The sequence below is a fragment of the Mastacembelus armatus genome, chromosome 21 (genome assembly GCF_900324485.2).
Source record: "Mastacembelus armatus chromosome 21, fMasArm1.2, whole genome shotgun sequence".
NCBI classification, from domain to species: Eukaryota; Metazoa; Chordata; class Actinopteri; order Synbranchiformes; family Mastacembelidae; genus Mastacembelus; species Mastacembelus armatus.
In genome coordinates, this window is record NC_046653.1 from 23,049,305 (window position 1) to 23,071,199 (window position 21,895).

Here is a 21,895-nt window from a genome sequence, read left to right on the forward strand (position 1 = left end):
AGTTTTGTCTGTATAGCCTAGCATCACAATTTACATTCGCCCAGTGAGGTTTACAATCTGTGACATTGTTTGTCTTTACAATCTTTATTTAAAGGAGGAAGAACTCCTAGAAATAATTTTAATGTGAAAAAATTAGGGAAAAAAGCCTAGGGAAAACCTCAGATGGGAGGGATCTCTCTCCCAGGGTAGACAGACATGTAATAGATGTCACCTGTACAGAAGAACATAAACATTCAATAAAGTGACAGGTGTGTGAGTGTGTGTTTGGGAAAATCTTGCAACACCAATTACCTCAACTGCAAACTTCAGCGGTTTTTGTGGACTAAAACCTTCACCTGAACTTTCATTAGCATGAAGGTGGATATTGACAGGATTTTCATTTAAAGTGAATTTCTTTGAGGTTGTTTAATGAAATGGTGAAAAATGAAATGCTACTTTTTAAGGATTTTTCACTAATTTTGTGTATTTATGTATTTCCCTAGATACACCAAATATCTGGCTGATTACAGGCAGTTTGGAGAAGGATTCTTCTTTATCTGCTATGTTGCGCCGTCACCTCTCGTAAACCCTCCAATAAACACTTCAGTTTACATTTCACCTCCTGGTTACTCTATCAGCTGCACTCAATGCCCTTTCCATAAAGAAAGAATAAAACTTTTACATCTGAGTTGTGGTGTTTGGCAACTTACTGGTCCTCATTCCACCCGGTTCATGACAATATTCTAGTTTGCCTTCAGTCCTCTCTTAACTATCACACCATAATTATCAGATAGTTTAATATAATGTCAATGACCAAACGAAATAGACTTATTCTAAATTCACAACCACTGTGGAGTTTTTGTGTGTGAGAGTCAGAGGAGGACTGGTCGTCTGTAGAATCTGAAAGGGCTATAGATAGTACAAGAAGGCTGATGGCCACAATGCATATGTTAATTTTTCTTTATAATTCTATATAATAGTTATTTATCGTCTTTTAATATAGTTATACACGTCAAGATGGCAGAGAGTGTGTTAGGTAAATTTTTTAACAAATAGACTCAGAGGACGAACTTCGGCAAGATAGGAGAAGATGTAGAAGTTCTAGTTGCAAGGAGTAACAGTCACAGCACCTTGGTACAGCATGAGGGTCACTGGCTGTTTGCAGCCCAACGTTTTCATGGTAACACAAAAAGGGAGGTGATTTCTCACAGAAAGACATCTGGGTTCTTATCAAATAGTCAAGGTTAGAGCAAACTGTTCTCAATGAGAGCAAAAATTATAGTTCCACAATACACAATAGGCCCTATTCAGAAGTGTTTCAGTTATACTAAAGTAAGGTAGATTAGGAGACAGGAGGGTAAACATTTTTCATTTTTCATATTCCTGAAATAAACACCCATACCTGGGTTGGGCTGGATCATAGTCCAGAGCAGCTTTTCAGCTTCAGCCCTGCCCTCGTGAAAGTGCAGGCAAGTCTACAAGGTTTTCAGATGGACACTGTCTCAATTACTCTGCTTTGTTGAGAGACAGAAAACATCAGTGTGTTTCAGTATCAAAGAACTTTCTTTACTTGCAGCCACAACACAGTAAAAAATCCAAAGACTCCTTCAAGAATTGCTGCTCCTTTGGACAGTCTAATCACTAGCAGAACCAAACTAATGTCAAGTCCTCAACAGTACCCCCCACACACCTTGAACAAACCTAGAAGGCCTCATCCTCCAGAAAAGTCAACTAAGTCCTCATGATCCTATCAGCAGTACCATGCTACCATATCCACCTAAATACTCTGCTAGCCTTTGTGGGTAACCAACATTTATTCTGGCATGAGAAAAAGTTATTCAGTACAAACATTCCTCTCTAATGTCATTTTAGCCTACTGATACTATCACAGCAATGCAACCAAACAATGCTATGTGGGTCCAGGCAGGCCTCAGTCCGTCATCACACAATTGTTAACAACCAGGTTTACCTCAGTTTGGAGTCACAATCTGAACATATGATGAAGCTTTAATTTAACCTACAAGACACACAGTTTTGTAGGTTAAACTTACAGTGACCTCAAGACAAACACAGGATCATGGTTGGACTGTGGACAAACTGTGCAAACATGTTCACAGTGAGTCCAACATAAGAACAGTAAAACATAGGACCACATAGAGAAAGTGAAGATCTGTGTGTTATTATAAAGGAAGAGTATTATGACTTATTCACTCTGAGAAAGGAAATATTCATTCCCTTTATTTTACTTATTTTAAAGATTTGGATATTTTATAAGCAATGTTTTGATATTCCTTCTTTTTGAATTCTCTCTCATATTTTGAACAAATATGAAGCTGCAGTTTAGGAATTATTCAGTATAAGAAGCTGTGTGTATAACTACAATCACAGCATTGATTTTATGATATTTATCATTCATCAAATACATATAACTTTAAAGTAAATGTCACTGACCTAACCAAAAGAGGAGGACAAACATATATTACTGACAGAGGGTAATGCAGATATCACACAATCACTATTCCTACAGATTTCTCTTTCGTTACATATGAATTGCTGCTTATTTCTATTTTTATATGACATGGATTCAAAGTTCAAAAAAAATTATTCTGCTTACTAAAATTTTTTTATTTACTTCCCCAACATATGTGTGTAGATTACTAATTAAAAATGAACAAAAAAACATTTTGGACTGATTTGAAAGTTAATGAAGTCTCTGACTTACAAGTCTAAATTCATTTTCAACACAGTAAACGCCTTATTTCAGTCATTCCACTGTGTCATTTTAAAGTATGTTGGTGTCACTAGAGCCAGACTTCAGTATTTGAAGTGTAACAATAACTTTTGTACATTTTCTGAACCAGGGGTAGAAAGAGGCATAGATCAGAGGGTTTAGACAGGAGTTAAAATACAACAGACATAGTACAAAGGCAGCAGATTAGGCATTGAACAAAGTTTCCTGATCTGCAAGACTGACACAAAAATAAGGACAGAAACAAATGATAAAGACGCCTACAACAACACCAAGAGTCCTGGCTGCTTTGAGTTCAGATTTTTTAGCAGTTACTTTCCTTGAACCCTGGACTGTGACAGTTGTAATGTGAGACCTCATGGCACGAGCCTGAGACACAGCCACCACAAATACTCTCATATACAGAACCACAATAACAGTAATGGGAAGAATGAAACCCCAAATAAGATTTGTAACTCGTTCATTTTTGTTGAGGATTATCACACACTCTCCAACACATGATTTATATTGGCCTGGTTGTTTCAGATTATCTTTCAAAAACACAATGCAATAAAAGAGAGACCAGATCCAACAGAGACAAACACAGACTTGAACTCTTTTTTGAGCGACTCTGATGGAGTAATGCAGAGGGTCACAAATAGCCACATAACGGTCAATGGATATCAGGATCATGTTTCCTACTGATGAAGAAATTGTAATGTAATCTATGCAACAATACAGAACACACATGAGGTCACCAATGTACCAGCAGCCGTCTATGAGCATACTTTGAAAAAACAGGAGGAAGCCCACGAAGAAATCTGAGACAGCCAGAGAGAGGATGAGGGAATTGGTGGGAGTGTGGAGCTGCCTGGAGAGGAAAGACAGCAACATACTCATTGTTTGTAGTATTGATTAGCATTAAAGATAAAGATATAAGCAGCTCAAATAACAAATTCAACAGCACATAGAGAGAAAAAAGACATTTTTCCACTATCATTTCTTTGGCACAGCTACTAGACTACTGTAGTGATGAAATATGTGTCTACTTGAAGTGTGAGATGGAGATGATGACCAACAGGTTGAGAGCTGCAGTGAGCAGAGAGATAAAGGACAGTATCATGTAAATCAGCACAGTGTCAGAGAGAGGACGCTTTGGCTTCACACAGGAGGTGTTTAGCTGTGGAAAGCAGAGTTCAGTTTCCTCCATCAGAGAGAGGAGAGGACACACTGCTGAGCTCTGACAACTCACCAGCTAATTTGTTCCTCCTCTGACATCTTCTCCTAATTACTGAACTAATGTCCTCCCTCCTTGTCAGTCTGACATTGTTGTAACACACTGGGAAAATGTCAACATGTCTCAATTTAGGGGCTGCATCCTTTGAAGGCTGCATGTAAAGGCCGACTGTGTCACAGTGTCATGACAAGTCTGTCCTATTTCAAAGAATACAGGTTCTCATTTGCCACACATTAATAGATCAATTATGTTATTTATTTGGAGAGAAAGGAAAATGAAGCAAGTTGGGGAGAAGACGTTTAGTCGAGCATTTGATAAAGTGACATTAAAATGATTCACAGATCCAGTGAATCGCAGGCAGCTGGATTCATTGCAAGTGAATGGGACAGCTGTTGACAAATAAGACTTATAGTCCCTGGAGTAATTGTATGAGCACTAGTCAAAGATCCAACAGCAGCAACAGGACGGGATAATCTAGTATCAAGAATTGTGGTCTGAGACCAATGAAAGAGGAGCAATTATGAATAGAGTCAGAAACGATGTGTGTTAAGACTAAATTTAGCATATTACTATAAGAATACATGGGTACAGAAACATTGTGACAAAACCAAAAAGATCAAAAAGCAGTAAAAAACCCTGAAGACAGAGTTAGTCACAAGGTAAGAGAGCCGATCACCAGTCAGTCATAAGAGCCTGGGTTGAGCCAGGTGCTCTGTACAAACAGCAAGCCAGAACGTGGATTGGTGACATGCATTTGTAAATCAAATTGATATTTTTGCTGCATGAACTTTCAAACAAAGGCCAGGATGGAACAGAAAATACAGTGAAGCCATTGCTTGCCCTAAACATAACATCCAAGCCACCACCAGTTCTGGCAGTGTGTTGGCCTTTGGCAAGACTCTAATTTGGCAAAGATGCTTCAGTAAGTGTTGGCCTATATTATAAACAGGTTTAAGCCATGTTTCAAACCAAACAGATTAATATAAGAGTTTGACTGATGTTGTTAATCGACTAATTTAGATGTTAGAGATGTAACATTAAAAATCACATTCAGGAATGATTTCCTGAAGAAAATGACTAACAAATTAAAAGTGCAATCATGAATTAAAGAACTATTTGAAGATGGCATATCTGAAACTTGCACAGGTTGAGATACTGGTTTTAAAAGGGTAATCTGAATGAGTAGAAGAGAAGAAAAGTGAGTGAAATGACAATGTTTATATGATGTAATTTTTAAGAGACTTTAACAAGACAAAACCAGGATGGAGTTTTTCATACTTTCATTCAGTCACCAAAACAAAAACTTGCAATTCAGGTGGAAGACCATGTACATGGCCACACACTTGTCCACCTGTACCTGCAGACCTCTGTTAAAATGTTCATTTTTGAGAATTCAATAAGATTTACAGTGAATGAGAAAGGACAGAAAGTACAGTGTGGACTGAAAACAGCTGCAGCTGATTTCTTATGCTATCACAGGTCTACTACAATGCTACATAGGCCACAGCAGGACTCAAGTCTGCCTTATGCAATTGTTAACAAGGATGATTTCAAGTTGGAGTCACAATCTGAACGTATTCTGAAGTTTTGAAGATTTACACTTAAATATCATCAAAACAAGCACAGGATCATGGTAGGTAAAGGTGCTGCTTTAAAAACTGTACAAACATGTCTACAGTGAGTCCAACATAATAACAGTAAAAAATGGATCACATAAAGTGAAAATCTGTGTCCTCTTAGAAAGGAAGAGGATTATGACAAATTATGAACAGTTTTATAACAGATGCTGTAATATTCCTTTGTTCTAAACTGTCTGACAAAACATAATAAAGTTTTACTGACGTGAACAGATTTAATATCTGTCCAACACACAATCAGACCTATAACATTATGGATGTTTCATTCCACTATAATAAGATGATTAATAACAAGAATTAACAAACTCCTACAAGCTTTGCCTTTGTGGTGGATTTTCCCTGTATACTGAGGGAAAGCAGCAGCTGTTTAGATCTGATGTAGGTTTTGAACAAATATGAAGCTGCAGTTCAGAAATTATTCAGTTTAAGAAGCTGTGTGTATAACTAAAATCACAGCCATGAGTTTATGATATTTATCATTCATCAAATACATGTAACTTTAAAGTAAATGTCACTGACCTAACCAAAAGAGGAGGATAACCATATATTACTGACAGAGGGTAATGCAGATATCTTGCAGTCACTTTTCCTACAGATTTCTCCTTCGTTACATATGAATTGCTGCTTATTTCTTGTTTAAATTTCATGTAATGAAAGTTAGGAAAGAATTATTGCATTCTTTTAAACCTAAACGACATCAAATGTGTGCAGTGTATTGATTTAAAAAAATATTTGGTTTGTCTAGAAAGTGCTTAAAGTGACTGACTCAACATTAACAAGTTCAATCACATTTTCTCAGCACAATAAACGCCTTATTTCAGTCACTCCACTGTGTCATTTTAAAGTATGTTGGTGTCACTAGAGCCAGACTTCAGTATTTGAAGTGTAACAATAACTTTTGTACATTTTCTAAACCAGGGGTAGAAAGAGGCATAGATCAGAGGGTTTAGACAGGAGTTAAAATAGTACAGACATGTCAAAAAGGCAGCAGTTGAAACATTGAACAAAGTTTCTTGATCTGCAAGACTGACAAAATAATAAGGACTGAAACAAATGATAAACACGACTACAACAACACCAAGAGTCCTGGCTGCTTTGAGTTCAGATTTTTTAGCAGTTACTTTCCTTGAACCCTGGACTGTGACAGTTGTAATGTGAGACCTCATGGCACGAGCCTGAGACACAGCCACCACAAATACTCTCATATACAGAACCACAATAACAGTAATGGGAAGAATGAAGTAAATAAAAAAGCCTACTACTTGTTCACTTAATGAAACCATTATCACACACTCTCCAACACATGAATTATATTGGCCTGGTTGTTTCAGATTATCTTTCAATAACACAATGAAACAGAAGAGAGAACAGATCCAACAGAGACAAACACAGACTTGAACTCTTTTTTGAGTGACTCTGATGGAGTAATGCAGAGGGTCACAAATAGCCACATAACGGTCAATGGATATGAGCACCATGTTTCCCACTACTGAAAAAGTTATAATGTAATCTATACAACAACACACAACACACATGAGGTCACCAATGTACCAGCAGCCATCTATGAGCATACTTTGAAACAACAGGATGAAGCCCACGAAGAAATCTGAGACAGCCAGAGAGAGGATGAGGGAATTGGTAGGAGTGTGGAGCTGCCTGGAGAGGAAAGACAGCAACATACTCATTGTTTGTAGTATTGATTAGCATTAAAGATAAAGACATAAGCAGCTCAAATAACAAATTCAACAGCACATAGAGAGAAAAAAGACATTTTTCCACTACCATTTCTTTGGCACAGCTACTAGACTACTGTAGTGATGAAATATGTGTCTACTTGAAGTGTGAGATGGAGATGATGACCAACAGGTTGAGAGCTGAAGTGAGCAGAGAGATAAAGGACAGTATCATGTAAATCAGCACAGTGTCAGAGAGAGGACGCTTTGGCTTCACACAGGAGGTGTTTAGCTGTGGAAAGCAGAGTTCAGTTTCCTCCATCAGAGAGAGGAGAGGAGACACTGCTGAGCTCTGACAACTTTCCAGCTAATTTGTTCCTCCTCTGACATCTTCTCCTAATTACTGAACTAATGTCCCTCCTCCTTGTCAGTCTGACATTGTTGTAACACACTCTGGGAAAATGTCAACATATTCTCATCTGAAGTGAAGACATACTGACAATATAACACAAAATGTCAGAATGTGACACCAAAAGTACACCTTATTGTCAAAGACACAACAGTGTACTCCAACAAAAATAATATTTTCAAATCTATGGACCTGTTTGCCTCTTTGCTTAGTGCCTAAGTACATATGGAGTGTCACAGTTTGAATCTGGGGCCTTGCTGTCTGGATTTTGCTTGTTTTTTCTGTTAGTGTGGATTTTCTCCAGAGACTCTAGCTTCCCACAGTTCAAAAACATGCAGGTTAGTTTGTTTAAGGACTCTAAATTGCTTTTAGGCAAACATGAGTGCTAGATACTTTGAAGGCTGCATGTAAAGGCCGACTGTGTCACAGTGTCATGACAAGTCTGTCCTATTTCAAAGAATAATACAGTGAAGCCATTGCTTGCCCTAAATATAACATCCAAGCCACCACCAGTTCTGGCAGTGTGTGGGCCTTTGGCAAGACTCTAATTTGGCAAAGATGCTTCAGTAAGTGTTGGCCTATATTATAAACAGGTTTAAGCCATGTTTCAAACCAAACAGATAATATAAGAGTTTGACTGATGTTGTTAATCGACTAATTTAGATGTTAGAGATGTAACATTAAAAATCACATTCAGGAATGATTTCCTGAAGAAAATGACTAACAAATTAAAAGTGCAATCATGAATTAAAGAACTATTTGAAGATGGCATATCTGAAACTTGCACAGGTTGAGATACTGGTTTTAAAAGGGGAATCTGAATGAGTAGAAGAGAAGAAAAGTGAGTGAAATGACAATGTATATATGATGTAATTTTTAAGAGACTTTGACAAGACAAAACCAGGATGGAGTTTTTCATACTTTCATTCAGTCATCAAAAAAAAAATTGCAATTCAGGTGGAAGACCATGTACATGGCCACACACTTGTCCACCTGTACCTGCAGACCTCTGTTAAAATGTTCATTTTTGAGAATTCAATAAGATTTACAGTGAGTGAGAAAGGACAGAAAGTACAGTGTGGACTGAAAACAGCTGCAGCTGATTTCTTATGCTATCACAGGTCTACTACAATGCTACATAGGCCACAGCAGGACTCAAGTCTGCCTTAAGCAATTGATAAAAAGGATGATTTCAAGTTGGAGTCACAATCTGAACATATTCTGAAGTTTTGAAGATTTACACTTAAATATCATCAAAACAAGCACAGGATCATGGTAGGTAAAGGTGCTGCTTTAAAAACTGTACAAACATGTCTACAGTGAGTCCAACATAATAACAGTAAAAAATGGATCACATAAAGTGAAAATCTGTGTCCTATTATAAAGGAAGAGGATCATGACAAATTATGAACAGTTTTATAACAGATGCTTTAATAGTCCTTTGTTTTAAACTGTCTGACAAACCATAATAAAGTTTTACTGATGTGAACAGATTTAATATCTGTCCAACACACAATCAGACCTATAACATTATGGATGTTTCATTCCACTATAATAAGATGATTAATAACAAGAATTAACAAACTCCTACAAACTTTGCCTTTGTGGTGGATTTTCCCTGTATACTGAGGGAAAGCAGCAGCTGTTTAGATCTGATGTAGGTTTTGAACAAATATGAAGCTGCAGTTCAGAAATTATTCAGTATAAGAAGCTGTGTGTATAACTAAAATCACAGCAATGAGTTTATGATATTTATCATTCATCAAATACATATAACTTTAAAGTAAATGTCACTGACCTAACCAAAAGAGGAGGATAACCATATATTACTGACAGAGGGTAATGCAGATATCGTGCAGTCACTTTTCCTACAGATTTCTCCTTCGTTACATATGAATTGCTGCTTATTTCTCGTTTAAATTTCATGTAATGAAAGTTAGGAAAGAATTATTGCATTCTTTTAAACCTAAACCACATCAAATGTGTGCAGTGTATTGATTTAAAAAAATATTTGGTTTGTCTAGAAAGTGTTTAAAGTGACTGACTCAACATTAACAAGTTCAATCACATTTTCTCAGCACAGTAAACGCCTTATTTCAGTCACTCCACTGTGTCATTTTAAAGTATGTTGGTGTCACTAGAGCCAGACTTCAGTATTTGAAGTGTAACAATAACTTTTATACATTTTCTAAACCAGGGGTAGAAAAAGGCATAGATCAGAGGGTTTAGACAGGAGTTAAAATAGTACAGACATATTACATAGGCAGCAGATGAAATATTGAACAAAGTTTCCTGATCTGCAAGACTGACACAAAAATAAGGACAGAAACAAATGATAAAGACGCCTACAACAACACCAAGAGTCCTGGCTGCTTTGAGTTCAGATTTTTTAGCAGTTACTTTCCTTGAACCCTGGACTGTGACAGTTGTAATGTGAGACCTCATGGCACGAGCCTGAGACACAGCCACCACAAATACTCTCATATACAGAACCACAATAACAGTAATGGGAAGAATGAAGTAAAAAATAAAACCAGCCACTCGTTCAATTAAATTAATAATTATCACACACTCTCCAACACATGAATTATATTGGCCTGGTTGTGTCAGGTTTTCATTCAAAAACACAAGACAGAAGAGAGAACAGATCCAACAGAGACAAACACAGACTTGAACTCTTTTTTGAGTGACTCTGATGGAGTAATGCAGAGGGTCACAAATAGCCACATAACGGTCAATGGAAATCAGGATCATGTTTCCTACTGATGTAGAACATATAATATAATCTAAACCATAATACAGAGCGCACATGAGGTCACCAATGTACCAGCAGCCATCTATGAGCATACTTTGAAACAACAGGATGAAGCCCACGAAGAAATCTGAGACAGCCAGAGAGAGGATGAGGGAATTGGTGGGAGTGTGGAGCTGCCTGGAGAGGAAAGACAGCAACATACTCATTGTTTGTAGTATTGATTAGCATTAAAGATAAAGATATAAGCAGCTCAAATAACAAATTCAACAGCACATAGAGAGAAAAAATACATTTTTCCACTATCATTTCTTTGGCACAGCTACTAGACTACTGTAGTGATGAAATATGTGTGTACTTGAAGTGTGAGATGGAGATGATGACCAACAGGTTGAGAGCTGCAGTGAGCAGAGAGATAAAGGACAGTATCATGTAAATCAGCACAGTGTCAGAGAGAGGACGCTTTGGCTTCACACAGGAGGTGTTTAGCTGTGGAAAGCAGAGTTCAGTTTCCTCCATCAGAGAGAGGAGAGGAGACACTGCTGAGCTCTGACAACTCTCCATCTAATTTGTTCCTCCTCTGACATCTTCTCCTAATTACTGAACTAATGTCCCTCCTCCTTGTCAGTCTGACATTGTTGTAACACACTCTGGGAAAATGTCAACATGTTCTCATCTGAAGTGAGGACATACTGACAATATACCACAAAATATCAGAATGTGACACCAAAAGTACACCTTATTGTCAAAGACACAACAATGTACTCCAACAAAAATTTGTTCAGATCCATGGGCCGACATGTTTTGTGCTATTTAAACATTTTTGAAAACGCTAGGCTATGCTTAGGCACAGATGTGACTGTGTTAACACCCTTCTAGGTTAAAAAGCTTCTGTGTGTCATACAATTGCTAAAGTGTTCCTTTCTAGAAAGGCAAAATGTACTTGACAACACTCACACACACATGTACAGACCAACAGGACCAGGATGTGTCTCCCAGACTGGCTAAAACCTCAGGGTAGTGGGACTAATGTCTGGAACTAGTCATGGCTCTTACCCCAAAGCCGGCAGACACTTTCACAGCCCTAGAATGGGCCTCCCAGTCTGGCTACAGCCTCCACCAACATACTTATTGTATTGTATTGTTGTATTTACTATCAATAAAGAATATCAAAGCTATTCAAAAATCAATTTAACATCTAACATCCTTATTTAATCACTAAAGGAATGGTGTCAAACTGTCCTCAGGAGGCCACTGTCCTTTTTGTTTTCTGACTATACCTGCCATAGCAGCTTCTGATTGGCTGAACACACCTGTTCGAGGTAATCAGCAGTCGGTAGGACAGGGATAATTGGAAAACTGAAATTGGAAGACTGAAGTTCAACACCTGTAAACAGATTTCCCTCCTCTATTATCTCTTCTAATCATTTCCAGTAGCTTCTTTCCTTAGTGCCTAAGTGCATACGGAGTGTCACAGTTTGAATCTGGGGCCTTGGTGTGTGGATTTTGCTTGTTCTTTCTGTTGGTGTAGATTTTCTCCAGGGACTCTAGCTTTCCACAGTTCAGAAACATGCAGGTTAGTTTATTTAAGGTCTCTAAATTGCTTTTAGATGTAAATGAGTCCTTAGATGTATCTCAATTTAGAGGCTGCATCCTTTCTGTTGACCCACCACCCGCAGGAGGATCCATAAGGGGCCGGTGCCTAATGGATTGGGCAGTGGTCGAGGACGGGGACCTCGGCGACCCGATCCCCGGATGCTGAAACTGGCTCTAGGAACATGAAATGTCACCTTATTGGGGGGGAAGGAGCCTGAGCTTGTGCGGGAGGTCGAGTGGTACCGAGTAGAGATAGTCGGGCTCTCCTCCACGCACAGCCTGGGCTCTGGAACCCAGCTCCAGAGAGGCTGGACCCTCTTCTTCTCTGCAGTTGCTCGCCTTGAGAGGCTGCGAGCTTGTGTGGGCTTGCTCATAGCTCCCCAGCTCAGCTGCCATGTGAGTTTTCCCCCCAGAATGAAAGGGTTGTTTCCCTGCAGCTTCGGGTCAGGGATAGGTCTCTCACTGTTATTTCGGCCTATGGGACTTCAACGCTCACGTGGGCAGCGACAGTGAAACCTGGAGGGGCGTGATTGGGAGGAACGGCCTCCCCGATACGAACCCGAGTGGTGTTCTGTTGCTGGATTTCTGTGCTAGTCACAGTTTGTCCATAACAAACACCATGTTCAAGCATAAGGGTGTCCATCAGCGCACATGGCACCAGGACACCCTAGGCCGGAGGTCAGTGATCGACTTTGTAGTCGTGTCATCTGACCTTCGGCCGTATGTCTTGGACACTCGGGTGAAGAGAGGGGCAAAGCTGTCAACTGATCATCACCTGGTGGTGAGTTCGATCCACTGGCGGAGGAGGAAGCGGGACAGACTTGGCAGGCCCAAACGTACTGTGAGGGTCTGTTGGGAATGTTTGGCCGAACCCGCTGTCAGAGGGGTCTTTAACCCTCTGGGGTCTGAGGGTTAAAGACCAGACAAATTTTGACATGTCCTGACATTTGTGCTTTTTTCAGTGTCTTTTAAACATATTAATGTCTGAAGTCTAATAACACTGTAATCAGCACAAAATGGGCTACAATAATATGTGAGCAGCAAGTTTATACATGATTGTGTTTTTGAGAAAAAAGTGTTTATGCATGGTTATTGCAAAACTACACTTTTTTACTCACTGAAATAAGACCATAAAACACAAACAGAACATTGGTTCACAAGACTTTGGAGACCTGCATGTTGTAGGCTAAAGTGTTTACTTCAGAGTGTTGTGAATGTCATCTTGTTCACACATTCACAGTAAACAATACACTGATTTAAATTTTTTAAGACACTTTTTGTCCAGAAAGGCCATATGCAAGAGGGTGTGTCTGAGGATGAATAGTCATGTGATTTACCTGAGAAGACAAAAGACACACTGAACGACCAGACAAAGGCGCGCATAATGAGCCTTTCAGTCAATGTAGATGGGACGGATTAGTGCAGCACAATACAACACAATGAGGAGCAAACGATCCTCATTTGAGTTAAAATCAGTGTTTTTACTCTGAGGACAAGCTAAACTGTTTGTCTCTGTGTGGAATACAAGAAGTGCTTCTTCACGTCCGTGACGCTCTATCATCCAAATGCACTGAAAAAGTGAGTAAATTCTATGATGAAGTTTGATGTTTTGTGTCATTTCTCGGGGGTGTGCACATATTTACCTGGTTCACCTGAGATTATTTACATGTGAACAGTGGACAGAGTACAAGGCGGGACCGCATTACCTGTAATGAGGTGAGACAGGAAAAAACGGACTTCTCCTTACGTTCATACGGATTAAATAAAAAGTGATGATTTGTCTTTGACTTGAATTGTTTCATTTAAAAGAAAACATTTAAAGCTTTCTAGCCATATAATTCTTATTTTTATGAGCCAAGTATTCGCTGAGATTCTGGTTGTTTTATTTACGCGTCTGTGACAGAAAAGGCCGAGAGCGCACCCTGTCGGCTTTCTTTATTTAAAAAAAGCACAGCGTTTTGTTTTTATTATGATGGTATACAACTAAAAGTAGACCCTTTACAGATTTGAATGATATATTTCTTTTATCTGTACGATCAGAATTGATGGAGTAATTTAAGTTTGTTTTGGCCTTATCAGGAAAAGATGCGTCAAAACGCGCTGGCGCGTGCGTCGACCCCAGAGGGTTAACTCACACCTCCGAGAGAGCTTCTACCAGATCCAGGTCATCGAGTTCGAATTGACCATGTTTTCCACCTCCATTGTCGACGCGACGGCTAGGCGCTGTGGACGTAAGGTTTCGGGTGCCTGTCGTGGCGGCAATCCCGGAACCTGGTGGTGGACACCGGATGTAAGGGATGCTGTCAAGCTGAAGAAGGAGTCCTACCGAGCTTGGTTGGCTTGTGGGACTCCCGAACCAACTGACAGGTACCGTCGGGCCAAGCGTGCTGCAGCCCAGGTGGTGACGGCGGCAGAAACTCGGGTATGGGATGAGTTTGGTGAGGCCATGGAGAAGGACTACCTGTCAGCCCCAAAGAGATTCTGGAAAACCGCCCGGCACCTCAGGAGGGGGAAACAGTGCTCTACCAACACTGTTTACAGTGGAAGTGGGGAGCTGCTGACCTTGACTGGGGATATTGTCAGACGGTGGAAGGAATACTTCGAGGATCTCCTCAATCCTGTCAACACGTCAGAGGGGGGCAGTCATGGCCTAATGGATAGGGAGTCGGACTTGTAACCTGAAAATTGCAGGTTTGGCTGCCCACTGCCCCGGGTGTGTGTGCACGGTGTGTGTGTGTTCACTTGCTGTGTGTGTGCACTTGGGATTGGGTTAAAAGCAGAGCACAAATTCCGAGTATGGGTCACCATACTTAGCCAGTTAAGTCACTTTCACTTTCCCTTTCACGTCTTCCATAAGGGAAGCAGGGGCTGGGGAGGAGGATCCGGCCGGTGGTCAAACCTCGGATCCAGGAGGAACAATGCGGTTTCCGCCCATGGGAGTTTGCCCAACCAGTCCACATGTCTTTTGCGGACTTGTAGAAGGCATTCTACCGGGTCCCTCGTGACATCCTGTGGGAGGTGCTCCAGGAGTATGGGGTCTGGGGCCCTTTGCTGAGGGCTATCCGGTCTCTGTACAAACTTAGAAGGAGCTTGGTCCGCATTGCCGGTAGTAAGTCAGACCTGTTCCCAGAGCACGTTGGACTCCGGCAGGGCTGCCCTTTGTCACCGGTTCTGTTCATTACTTTTATGGACAGAATTTCTAGGTGCAGCCAGGGGCCAGAGGGAGTAGAGTTCGGGGACCACACATCATCTCTGCTTTTTGCAGATGATGTTGTCCTGTTGGCTCCATCGAGCCAGGATCTCCAGCGTGTGCTGGGGCGGTTTGCACCCGAGTGTGAAGCAGCTGGGATGAGAATCAGCACCTCCAAGTTCGAGGCCATGGTACTCAACCGGAAAAAGGTGGCTTGCCATCTTCAGGTCAGGGGAGAGATCCTGCCTCAAGTGGAGGGGTCTTGTTCACAAGTGAGGGAAGGACAGAACGTGAGATTGACAGACGGATCAGGGCATCGGCGGCAGTAATGTGGTCGGTGTACCGGTCCGTTGTGGTGAAGAAGGAGCTAAGCCAGAAGGCGAAGCTCTCGAGTTACCGGTCAATCTACGTTCCTACTCTCACCTATGGTCATGAGCTCTGGGTCATGACCGAAAGGACTGACAGGCTGAAATGAGGTTCCTCCGCAGGGTGGCCAGGCACTCCCTTAGAGATAGGGTGAGGAGCTCGGTCCTCCAATGGAGGAGGAGCTCGGAGTAGAGCCGCTGCTCCTCCACATCGAGAGGAGTCATTTGAGGTGGCTCGGGCATCTGTTTCGGATGCCTCCAGGGCGACTCCCTGGGGAGGTGTTCCGGGCATGTCCCACCAGGAGGAGGCCCCGGGGAAGACCCAGGACACACTGGAGGGACTATGTCTCCTGGCTGGCCTGGGAACGCCTCAGTGTCCCCCCGGAAGAGCTGGAGGCAGAGTCCAGGGAAAAGGAGGTCTGGGTATCCCTGATTAGGCTACTGCCCCCGCGACCCGGCCCCGGATAAGCGGAAGAAGATGGATGGATGGATCTTTTAAAGCCTGCATGTGAATACTGATTGTGTCACAGTGTCATGACAAATCTGTCCTATTTCAAGGAATGCAGGTTATCATTTGCCACACATTAATAGATCAATTAGATTATTTATTTGGAGAGAAAGAGAAAAGTGTAGCAAGTTGGGGAGAAGACATTTAGTCGAGCATTTGATAAAGTGAGGTTAAAATGATTCACAGATCCAGTGAATCGCAGGCAGCGGGATTCACCACAAGTGAATGGGACAGCTGTTGACAAATAAGACTTATACTCCCTGGAGTAATTGTATGAGCATGTTGTGTTAAGGTGGTGCCTTGTGGACTTTCTATTCAAATATGAGCTCAGTATCAGAATGGGAAGAGGGGCTGCCTTTTTTCTTTTAGGCCATTCAGAGGGTTTTGAGAAAAAAAAATATATATTATTCTAACAATCTTGTGGTTGGACTCACCAACTTAATTTACAGCAAAATTCAGAAAACCTGAACTATTTAACGGACTACCCGATACTCATAAACTGCAGTTGACCACTGAAAATGTCACCCGAATAAACCAACATCAAGTTTGTGTGTACAAGATTTTGGCATGACCTCAAAATATAACTAAAGTAAAAACAACTTGTTTGACATTTTAATGCATCATAAGGATGTTACACATTAAGTACTTTACATTTGTACATACTGTGCTATATTGATGTTTTTTGATACACACAATGATTAATGAAAGAGTTAAATCACTGTTCATGCACTTCCATAGTCCATTTTTTTAAACCTCCCTTAATTTTGGTATGTGCTATAGTTTTGCAATCTTTAGTGTTTTAGCTAATCATTTTCTGAATGAGGCCTGTCATTGTCCATGTTTCTTTCAGCTGCTTAACTTTCTGTTATCACAAGGCTCGTCAACCAATGCAGTGTTTGGCTAATTAGTTCTCCTCTCAGCAAGGTATGTGATTATTCAGAGTTGTTTTTCTAGCAGACATACTCTGGTTCGCTCACAATAAGGACATGTTTGAAAATTTCTAGTGCAAACTTGTTTCAAAAAGATGCTGCCAACAAATGCTGTTCTCTGTTGTTGTCTGACTCAACATAAGTTTCATCTCTTGAATGTCAGAAATCCTGGTAATCTTGTTACCTTGTTACCTCTTGCACCCGTCCTCAGTGAGATGAGATCTCCTGGTGTAATACTGATGCTCCTGATTTCTGCGTGCTAAAACCAAATTTAATATTACATACAGAAGTACATGCACTTAGAAAGAATAAGGGAAATTAATGCACTCTTCTGGTTTATAAACATCTGGATGTTGATTTTGGGTCAGGAATGAATAGAATGGGTTTAAACAAATGCTCTTATTTATCCTTGAGCTGTTATTAACAGATCTTCTATTTTTTATGCACTTTTAATAAACAATACATAAATAAAAAGAAGAATGAATTTCACAGTCACTACCCATGTTTGGATAAAATATTTTAAGATTGTAATTATTTCAGAAATATATTACTTTTTTATATGACACAGTATAAATGTGTGTGAACTTAAAATAGAATTGCAGGTTTCAACTATTTTACAAAGTGTCTCAAAATTTCAAATCAGTGACTCCATAATCTCTACATTACACTGACCTCAGAGGAGCCAGGTCGCAGTATCTCAAGTGTAAAAATGAGTTTAATACATTTTCTGAACCAGGGGTAGAAAAAGGCATAGATCATAGGATTTAGACAGGAGTTAAAGTAGAACAGACATATTACAAAGGCAGCAGATGATTGATTGATCAGTGTGTCCTGGCTGGTGAGTGTGACACAAAAATATGGGCAGAGACATAGTAGAAACATAATTATAACAACACCAAGAGTCCTAGCTGCTTTCATTTCAGATTTCTTAACTCGAACATTCACTGAACCCTGGACTGTGACAGTTGTAATGTGAGACCTCATGGCCCGAGCCTGAGACACAGCCACTGCAAATACTCTCATATACAGAACCACAATAACAGTCATGGGGAAAATGAAAGACAAAAACATATCAACACGTCCAGCAACATATTCAATAACAATCACACACTCTCCAGTGCAGGTGTTGTACTTGCCTGGATTTGACAGGTTATCCTGCATCATCAGACTGTGACAGAGTGCAGATAATATCCAACACAGCAAAACACAGACCTGAACTCTTTTTTGAGTGACTTTGGTGGAATAATGCAGAGGGTCACAAATCGCCACATATCGGTCAATGGATATGAGCACCATGATTCCTATTGAACTAGTTGTAATAACATAGTCAATAACAGTGTAGAGGGAACACATCAGGTCACTGAGCAACCAACAGCCATTTATAAGCAAAATCTGAAACAACATGAGGGGGCTCACCAAGAAATCTGACACAGCCAAAGCGAGGACGAGGAAGTTGGTGGGACTGTGGAGCTGCCTGGAGAGGAAGACCAGCAATATATTTGTTAGTGTTTACAGTATAAAATATCATTCCAGAGCATAACAAACTATGACTAAAACAAAAAATATTAGTTAGAAACATGACAGCGTTTCTAATAAACTGTTAAATATGTAAATACTTGAAGTGTGAGATGGAGATGATGACCAGCAGGTTGAGAAACACAGTGAGCAAAGTGATGATGGACAGTATAATGTAAGCAAATATGGTTAAAGCATAAGGACGCAAAACTCTGTTGCAGGAGGAGTTGAGTTGTGGAAAGCAGAGTTCAGTTTCCTCCATCATCAGAGAAAGAGGAGAAGCTGCTGAGCTCTGACAGCTCTCTGCCAGAAACTCTGTCATATACTGGAACTGTTGTCTCTCTTCTTTTTCCACATCCCTCCTCCCTCTTTGCCTCTGGTGACTTTTTTCTGTAGTGACTGACGTTATATTTTCTTTTGCTGCTTCTTCATCTGTCTCCCTCAGGCATTCCCCATTATTTCATCTCTTCTTCCCTTATTCTCATTTCATCTAAACATGAGACAATGTTCTATGTTGCTCTGTGCTGGGGAACAGCACATCACAACATGGTCACAGCTGTTTTTAACTACGCCCATGATTAGCACATGAGCTGGACTAAAGGAGTGCAGCTTCAGCTATGATAACTATTGTGCTATGAATGCTGGATAAGCTTATAATGTAAACGCAAAGGCCCACACCTTCGCCTGTTGTCAAAGTGTCCACACACCAGACCGTTACCGATATCACATAAGGGTTTTGGAAACAGTCAGTCTGATCTCACACCTGGGTCCAATTTGGGTAACCCTAATAGATCTGTAAGGTATGCAAACTCTTCCATCATTTAAAGTGGTAATTTCACCATTGTGAAAGGACTGTTCAATGTTATTTTAGTGCATATGACAGGTTGGAGTAGGTTGGAGCATAGGAAAAATCACTGTATTTATGATTTTGGGAAAAGCAATTATTGAACATTCACTGGATTGGCAGTAGGAGACATTAAATAACTATGACATAACATGGGGTAAACAAGCTATCGTCTAAATCACAGACGATGGACCATGAAACCAATGAATTAGAGAATGTCTTTTCACAAATATACGATGGATCACAACCATAAAATTTGGATCCTGCCAGAAATGACAGAAACAATGGGCAGCCAAGAATAAGAAACAATGGGCACAGGACAGAAATCAAAATATGATGTCAGGAAAATGAATGGAGAACAGGGCAAATGTGCTGATGAGGTAGGCTATAGATAATATTGTTCAGTCTGGTCCAACAAGTAATTCAATTATGGTCAGAAAAGATCCCGTGAGTAAGGCAAGGAGAAGGCAAGGCAAGTGTATTTATATAGCACAAATTCAGTATAGCAGTAATTCAAAGTGCTTTACAGAAATAAAAGACAAGTTAAAAATACATAAGCAAGAATTAAAAGTGAAATTAATATTAAAGGAAAATGAGTGCAGATCACTTTGGATAAAACACTGTCAGTTGTCATATGTTATATGCCACATTAAAAAGAAAGGTTTTTAGCTTGGACTTAAACATTGCCAGAGATGAGGCTTGTCTAACATCATCAGGAAGACTATTACAGGTTTTAGCTGCATGTAACTGAAACGCTGCTTCTCCCTGTTTAGTCCTGACTCTGGGCACGAGCAGAAGGCCTGTCCCTGATGTTCTCAGAGTTCGAGATGGCTCATATGGCAACAACATGTCAGAGATGTACTGTGGTGCTGAGCCATGAAGAGACTTATACACAAGCAGTGCTGTTTTAAAGTCTATTCTCTGAGAGACAGGAAGCCAGTGCAGAGATTTGAGAACAGGAGTAATGTGGATGTACTTCCTGGTTTTAGTCAGGACCCGAGCAGCAGCGTTCTGAATGTACTGCCTTACAGCTCCTTTTGAGAGCCCTGTGAACGGACCGTTGCAGTAATCTAACCTGCTAGAGACAAATGCATGGATGAGTCTTTCCAAGTCTGATTTAGACATGATCCCTTTGATTCTGGCAATGGTTTTGAGATGATAAAATGCTGACGATGTTATCGATGTAATGTGGCTGTTAAAGTTCAAGTCTGAGTCCATGATTACCCCTAGATTTCTGACTTGATTTTTAAATTTTAGAGAAAGAGACTGCACTAGATCCGTACTAAGACAGAGACCCTGCCAGCGTCGGTGTTCAGACGAATGTCATTTGTATTATAACAGAAAAATTACAAAAAAATAACTGAAAAACACCAGAAAACTCCAAATAATAAAACGCGACCATTCAAAAAGCAGAACCAGCAACTTAGCCAAGTTCAACGTCCCACTCTGCCTGTCATATCACGTGGTGCAGTTGTAGGAAGGACAGTTCAAACTGACACTTTTATAATTTCTGTAAATTTGTCTTGTAAAACTAACATTTCTCCCTCATGTGGGGATTTCAAGCCAGATTAATTATGAATTTTGAAAACTGAACACCTGCTCTTCAAACAAGTGTTTTAAAAAAGAAACTGGTTTTAAATCTAACAATGACATTAAGTAATGATTAGTAATGATAACAGTAAAAACTTCTGTTTTTCATTATGGAGACAGTTAAACTTTGGCACTGAAAACAAAATCAGAACCTACACATAAAACACTGACATTGAAGAATGTGTACTGAAAAAAAGGCATTAAAAAAGGTAATAATACCCAAAAGGCTTAAGAACGTGGTTACTACATGTCTCATATAATTTGCATATTAAAAAATGACTTTAGCCCAGCTATCTGGAGCTCCAAAATGTTTTTTTTCCATCAGAATTAGGCCAGTATGAAGTTAACGTTAGCTGTTAGCTTTTAAACTGCTTAATAATGTCCAACGGGTTTTAGCTAGGTAGCTAAGCGTTAGCTAGCTAGCTAGCTAAGACCTAACGTTAGGGTCAAGGCATATGCGGACCTGTGCCAAAACTAGTTTAGATAATTAGTCTAGTTAAAAGCTAATTCAACTGTCTGCTCAGGCAGCTAAGTACTGTGTGGAAAAAATAAAATGAAAAACACACAACAGCAGAGAGACGGACTTAGCTTACCAGCCATGGTCACCCAGGTGGAGCCAGGTGTTTCTCGTTGCTATGCAGATTGCAGTAACCGCGCTCTTCTTAGCCCCGCCCCTCTACGCCACAACAGAAAAAGTGAAACCTTAAAAGAGAAAAACAAAACAAGCTCTGGTATTAAAAAACACTGATATCCACTAAAACTAAAAACTTGGGATGTGGTATACACTACCAGTCAAAGGTGTGGAGACACTTCACCGTTGAATTGAATGAGAAAGTGTATCCACATCTTAGACTGATACTGTAGATGGAGAAGAGAAGTGGGCCAAGCACAGAGCTTTGCAGCAAAACTGTGGAGAGACACTGAAAACTGGATATTTGCCTTG

The 21,895-nt window shown here is 40.2% G+C and overlaps 1 protein-coding gene across 1 annotated transcript; it reads right to left on the minus strand.

The window, feature by feature from the left end:
* Positions 1-6,420: 6,420 nt before the first annotated feature.
* On the minus strand, positions 6,421-7,266 carry LOC113123004 (trace amine-associated receptor 4-like). The gene has a single exon (XM_026294712.1). The coding sequence runs from the start codon at positions 7,264-7,266 to the stop codon at positions 6,421-6,423; it is 846 nt and encodes a 281-aa protein (XP_026150497.1).
* Between the last annotated feature and the right edge of the window lie 14,629 nt (positions 7,267-21,895).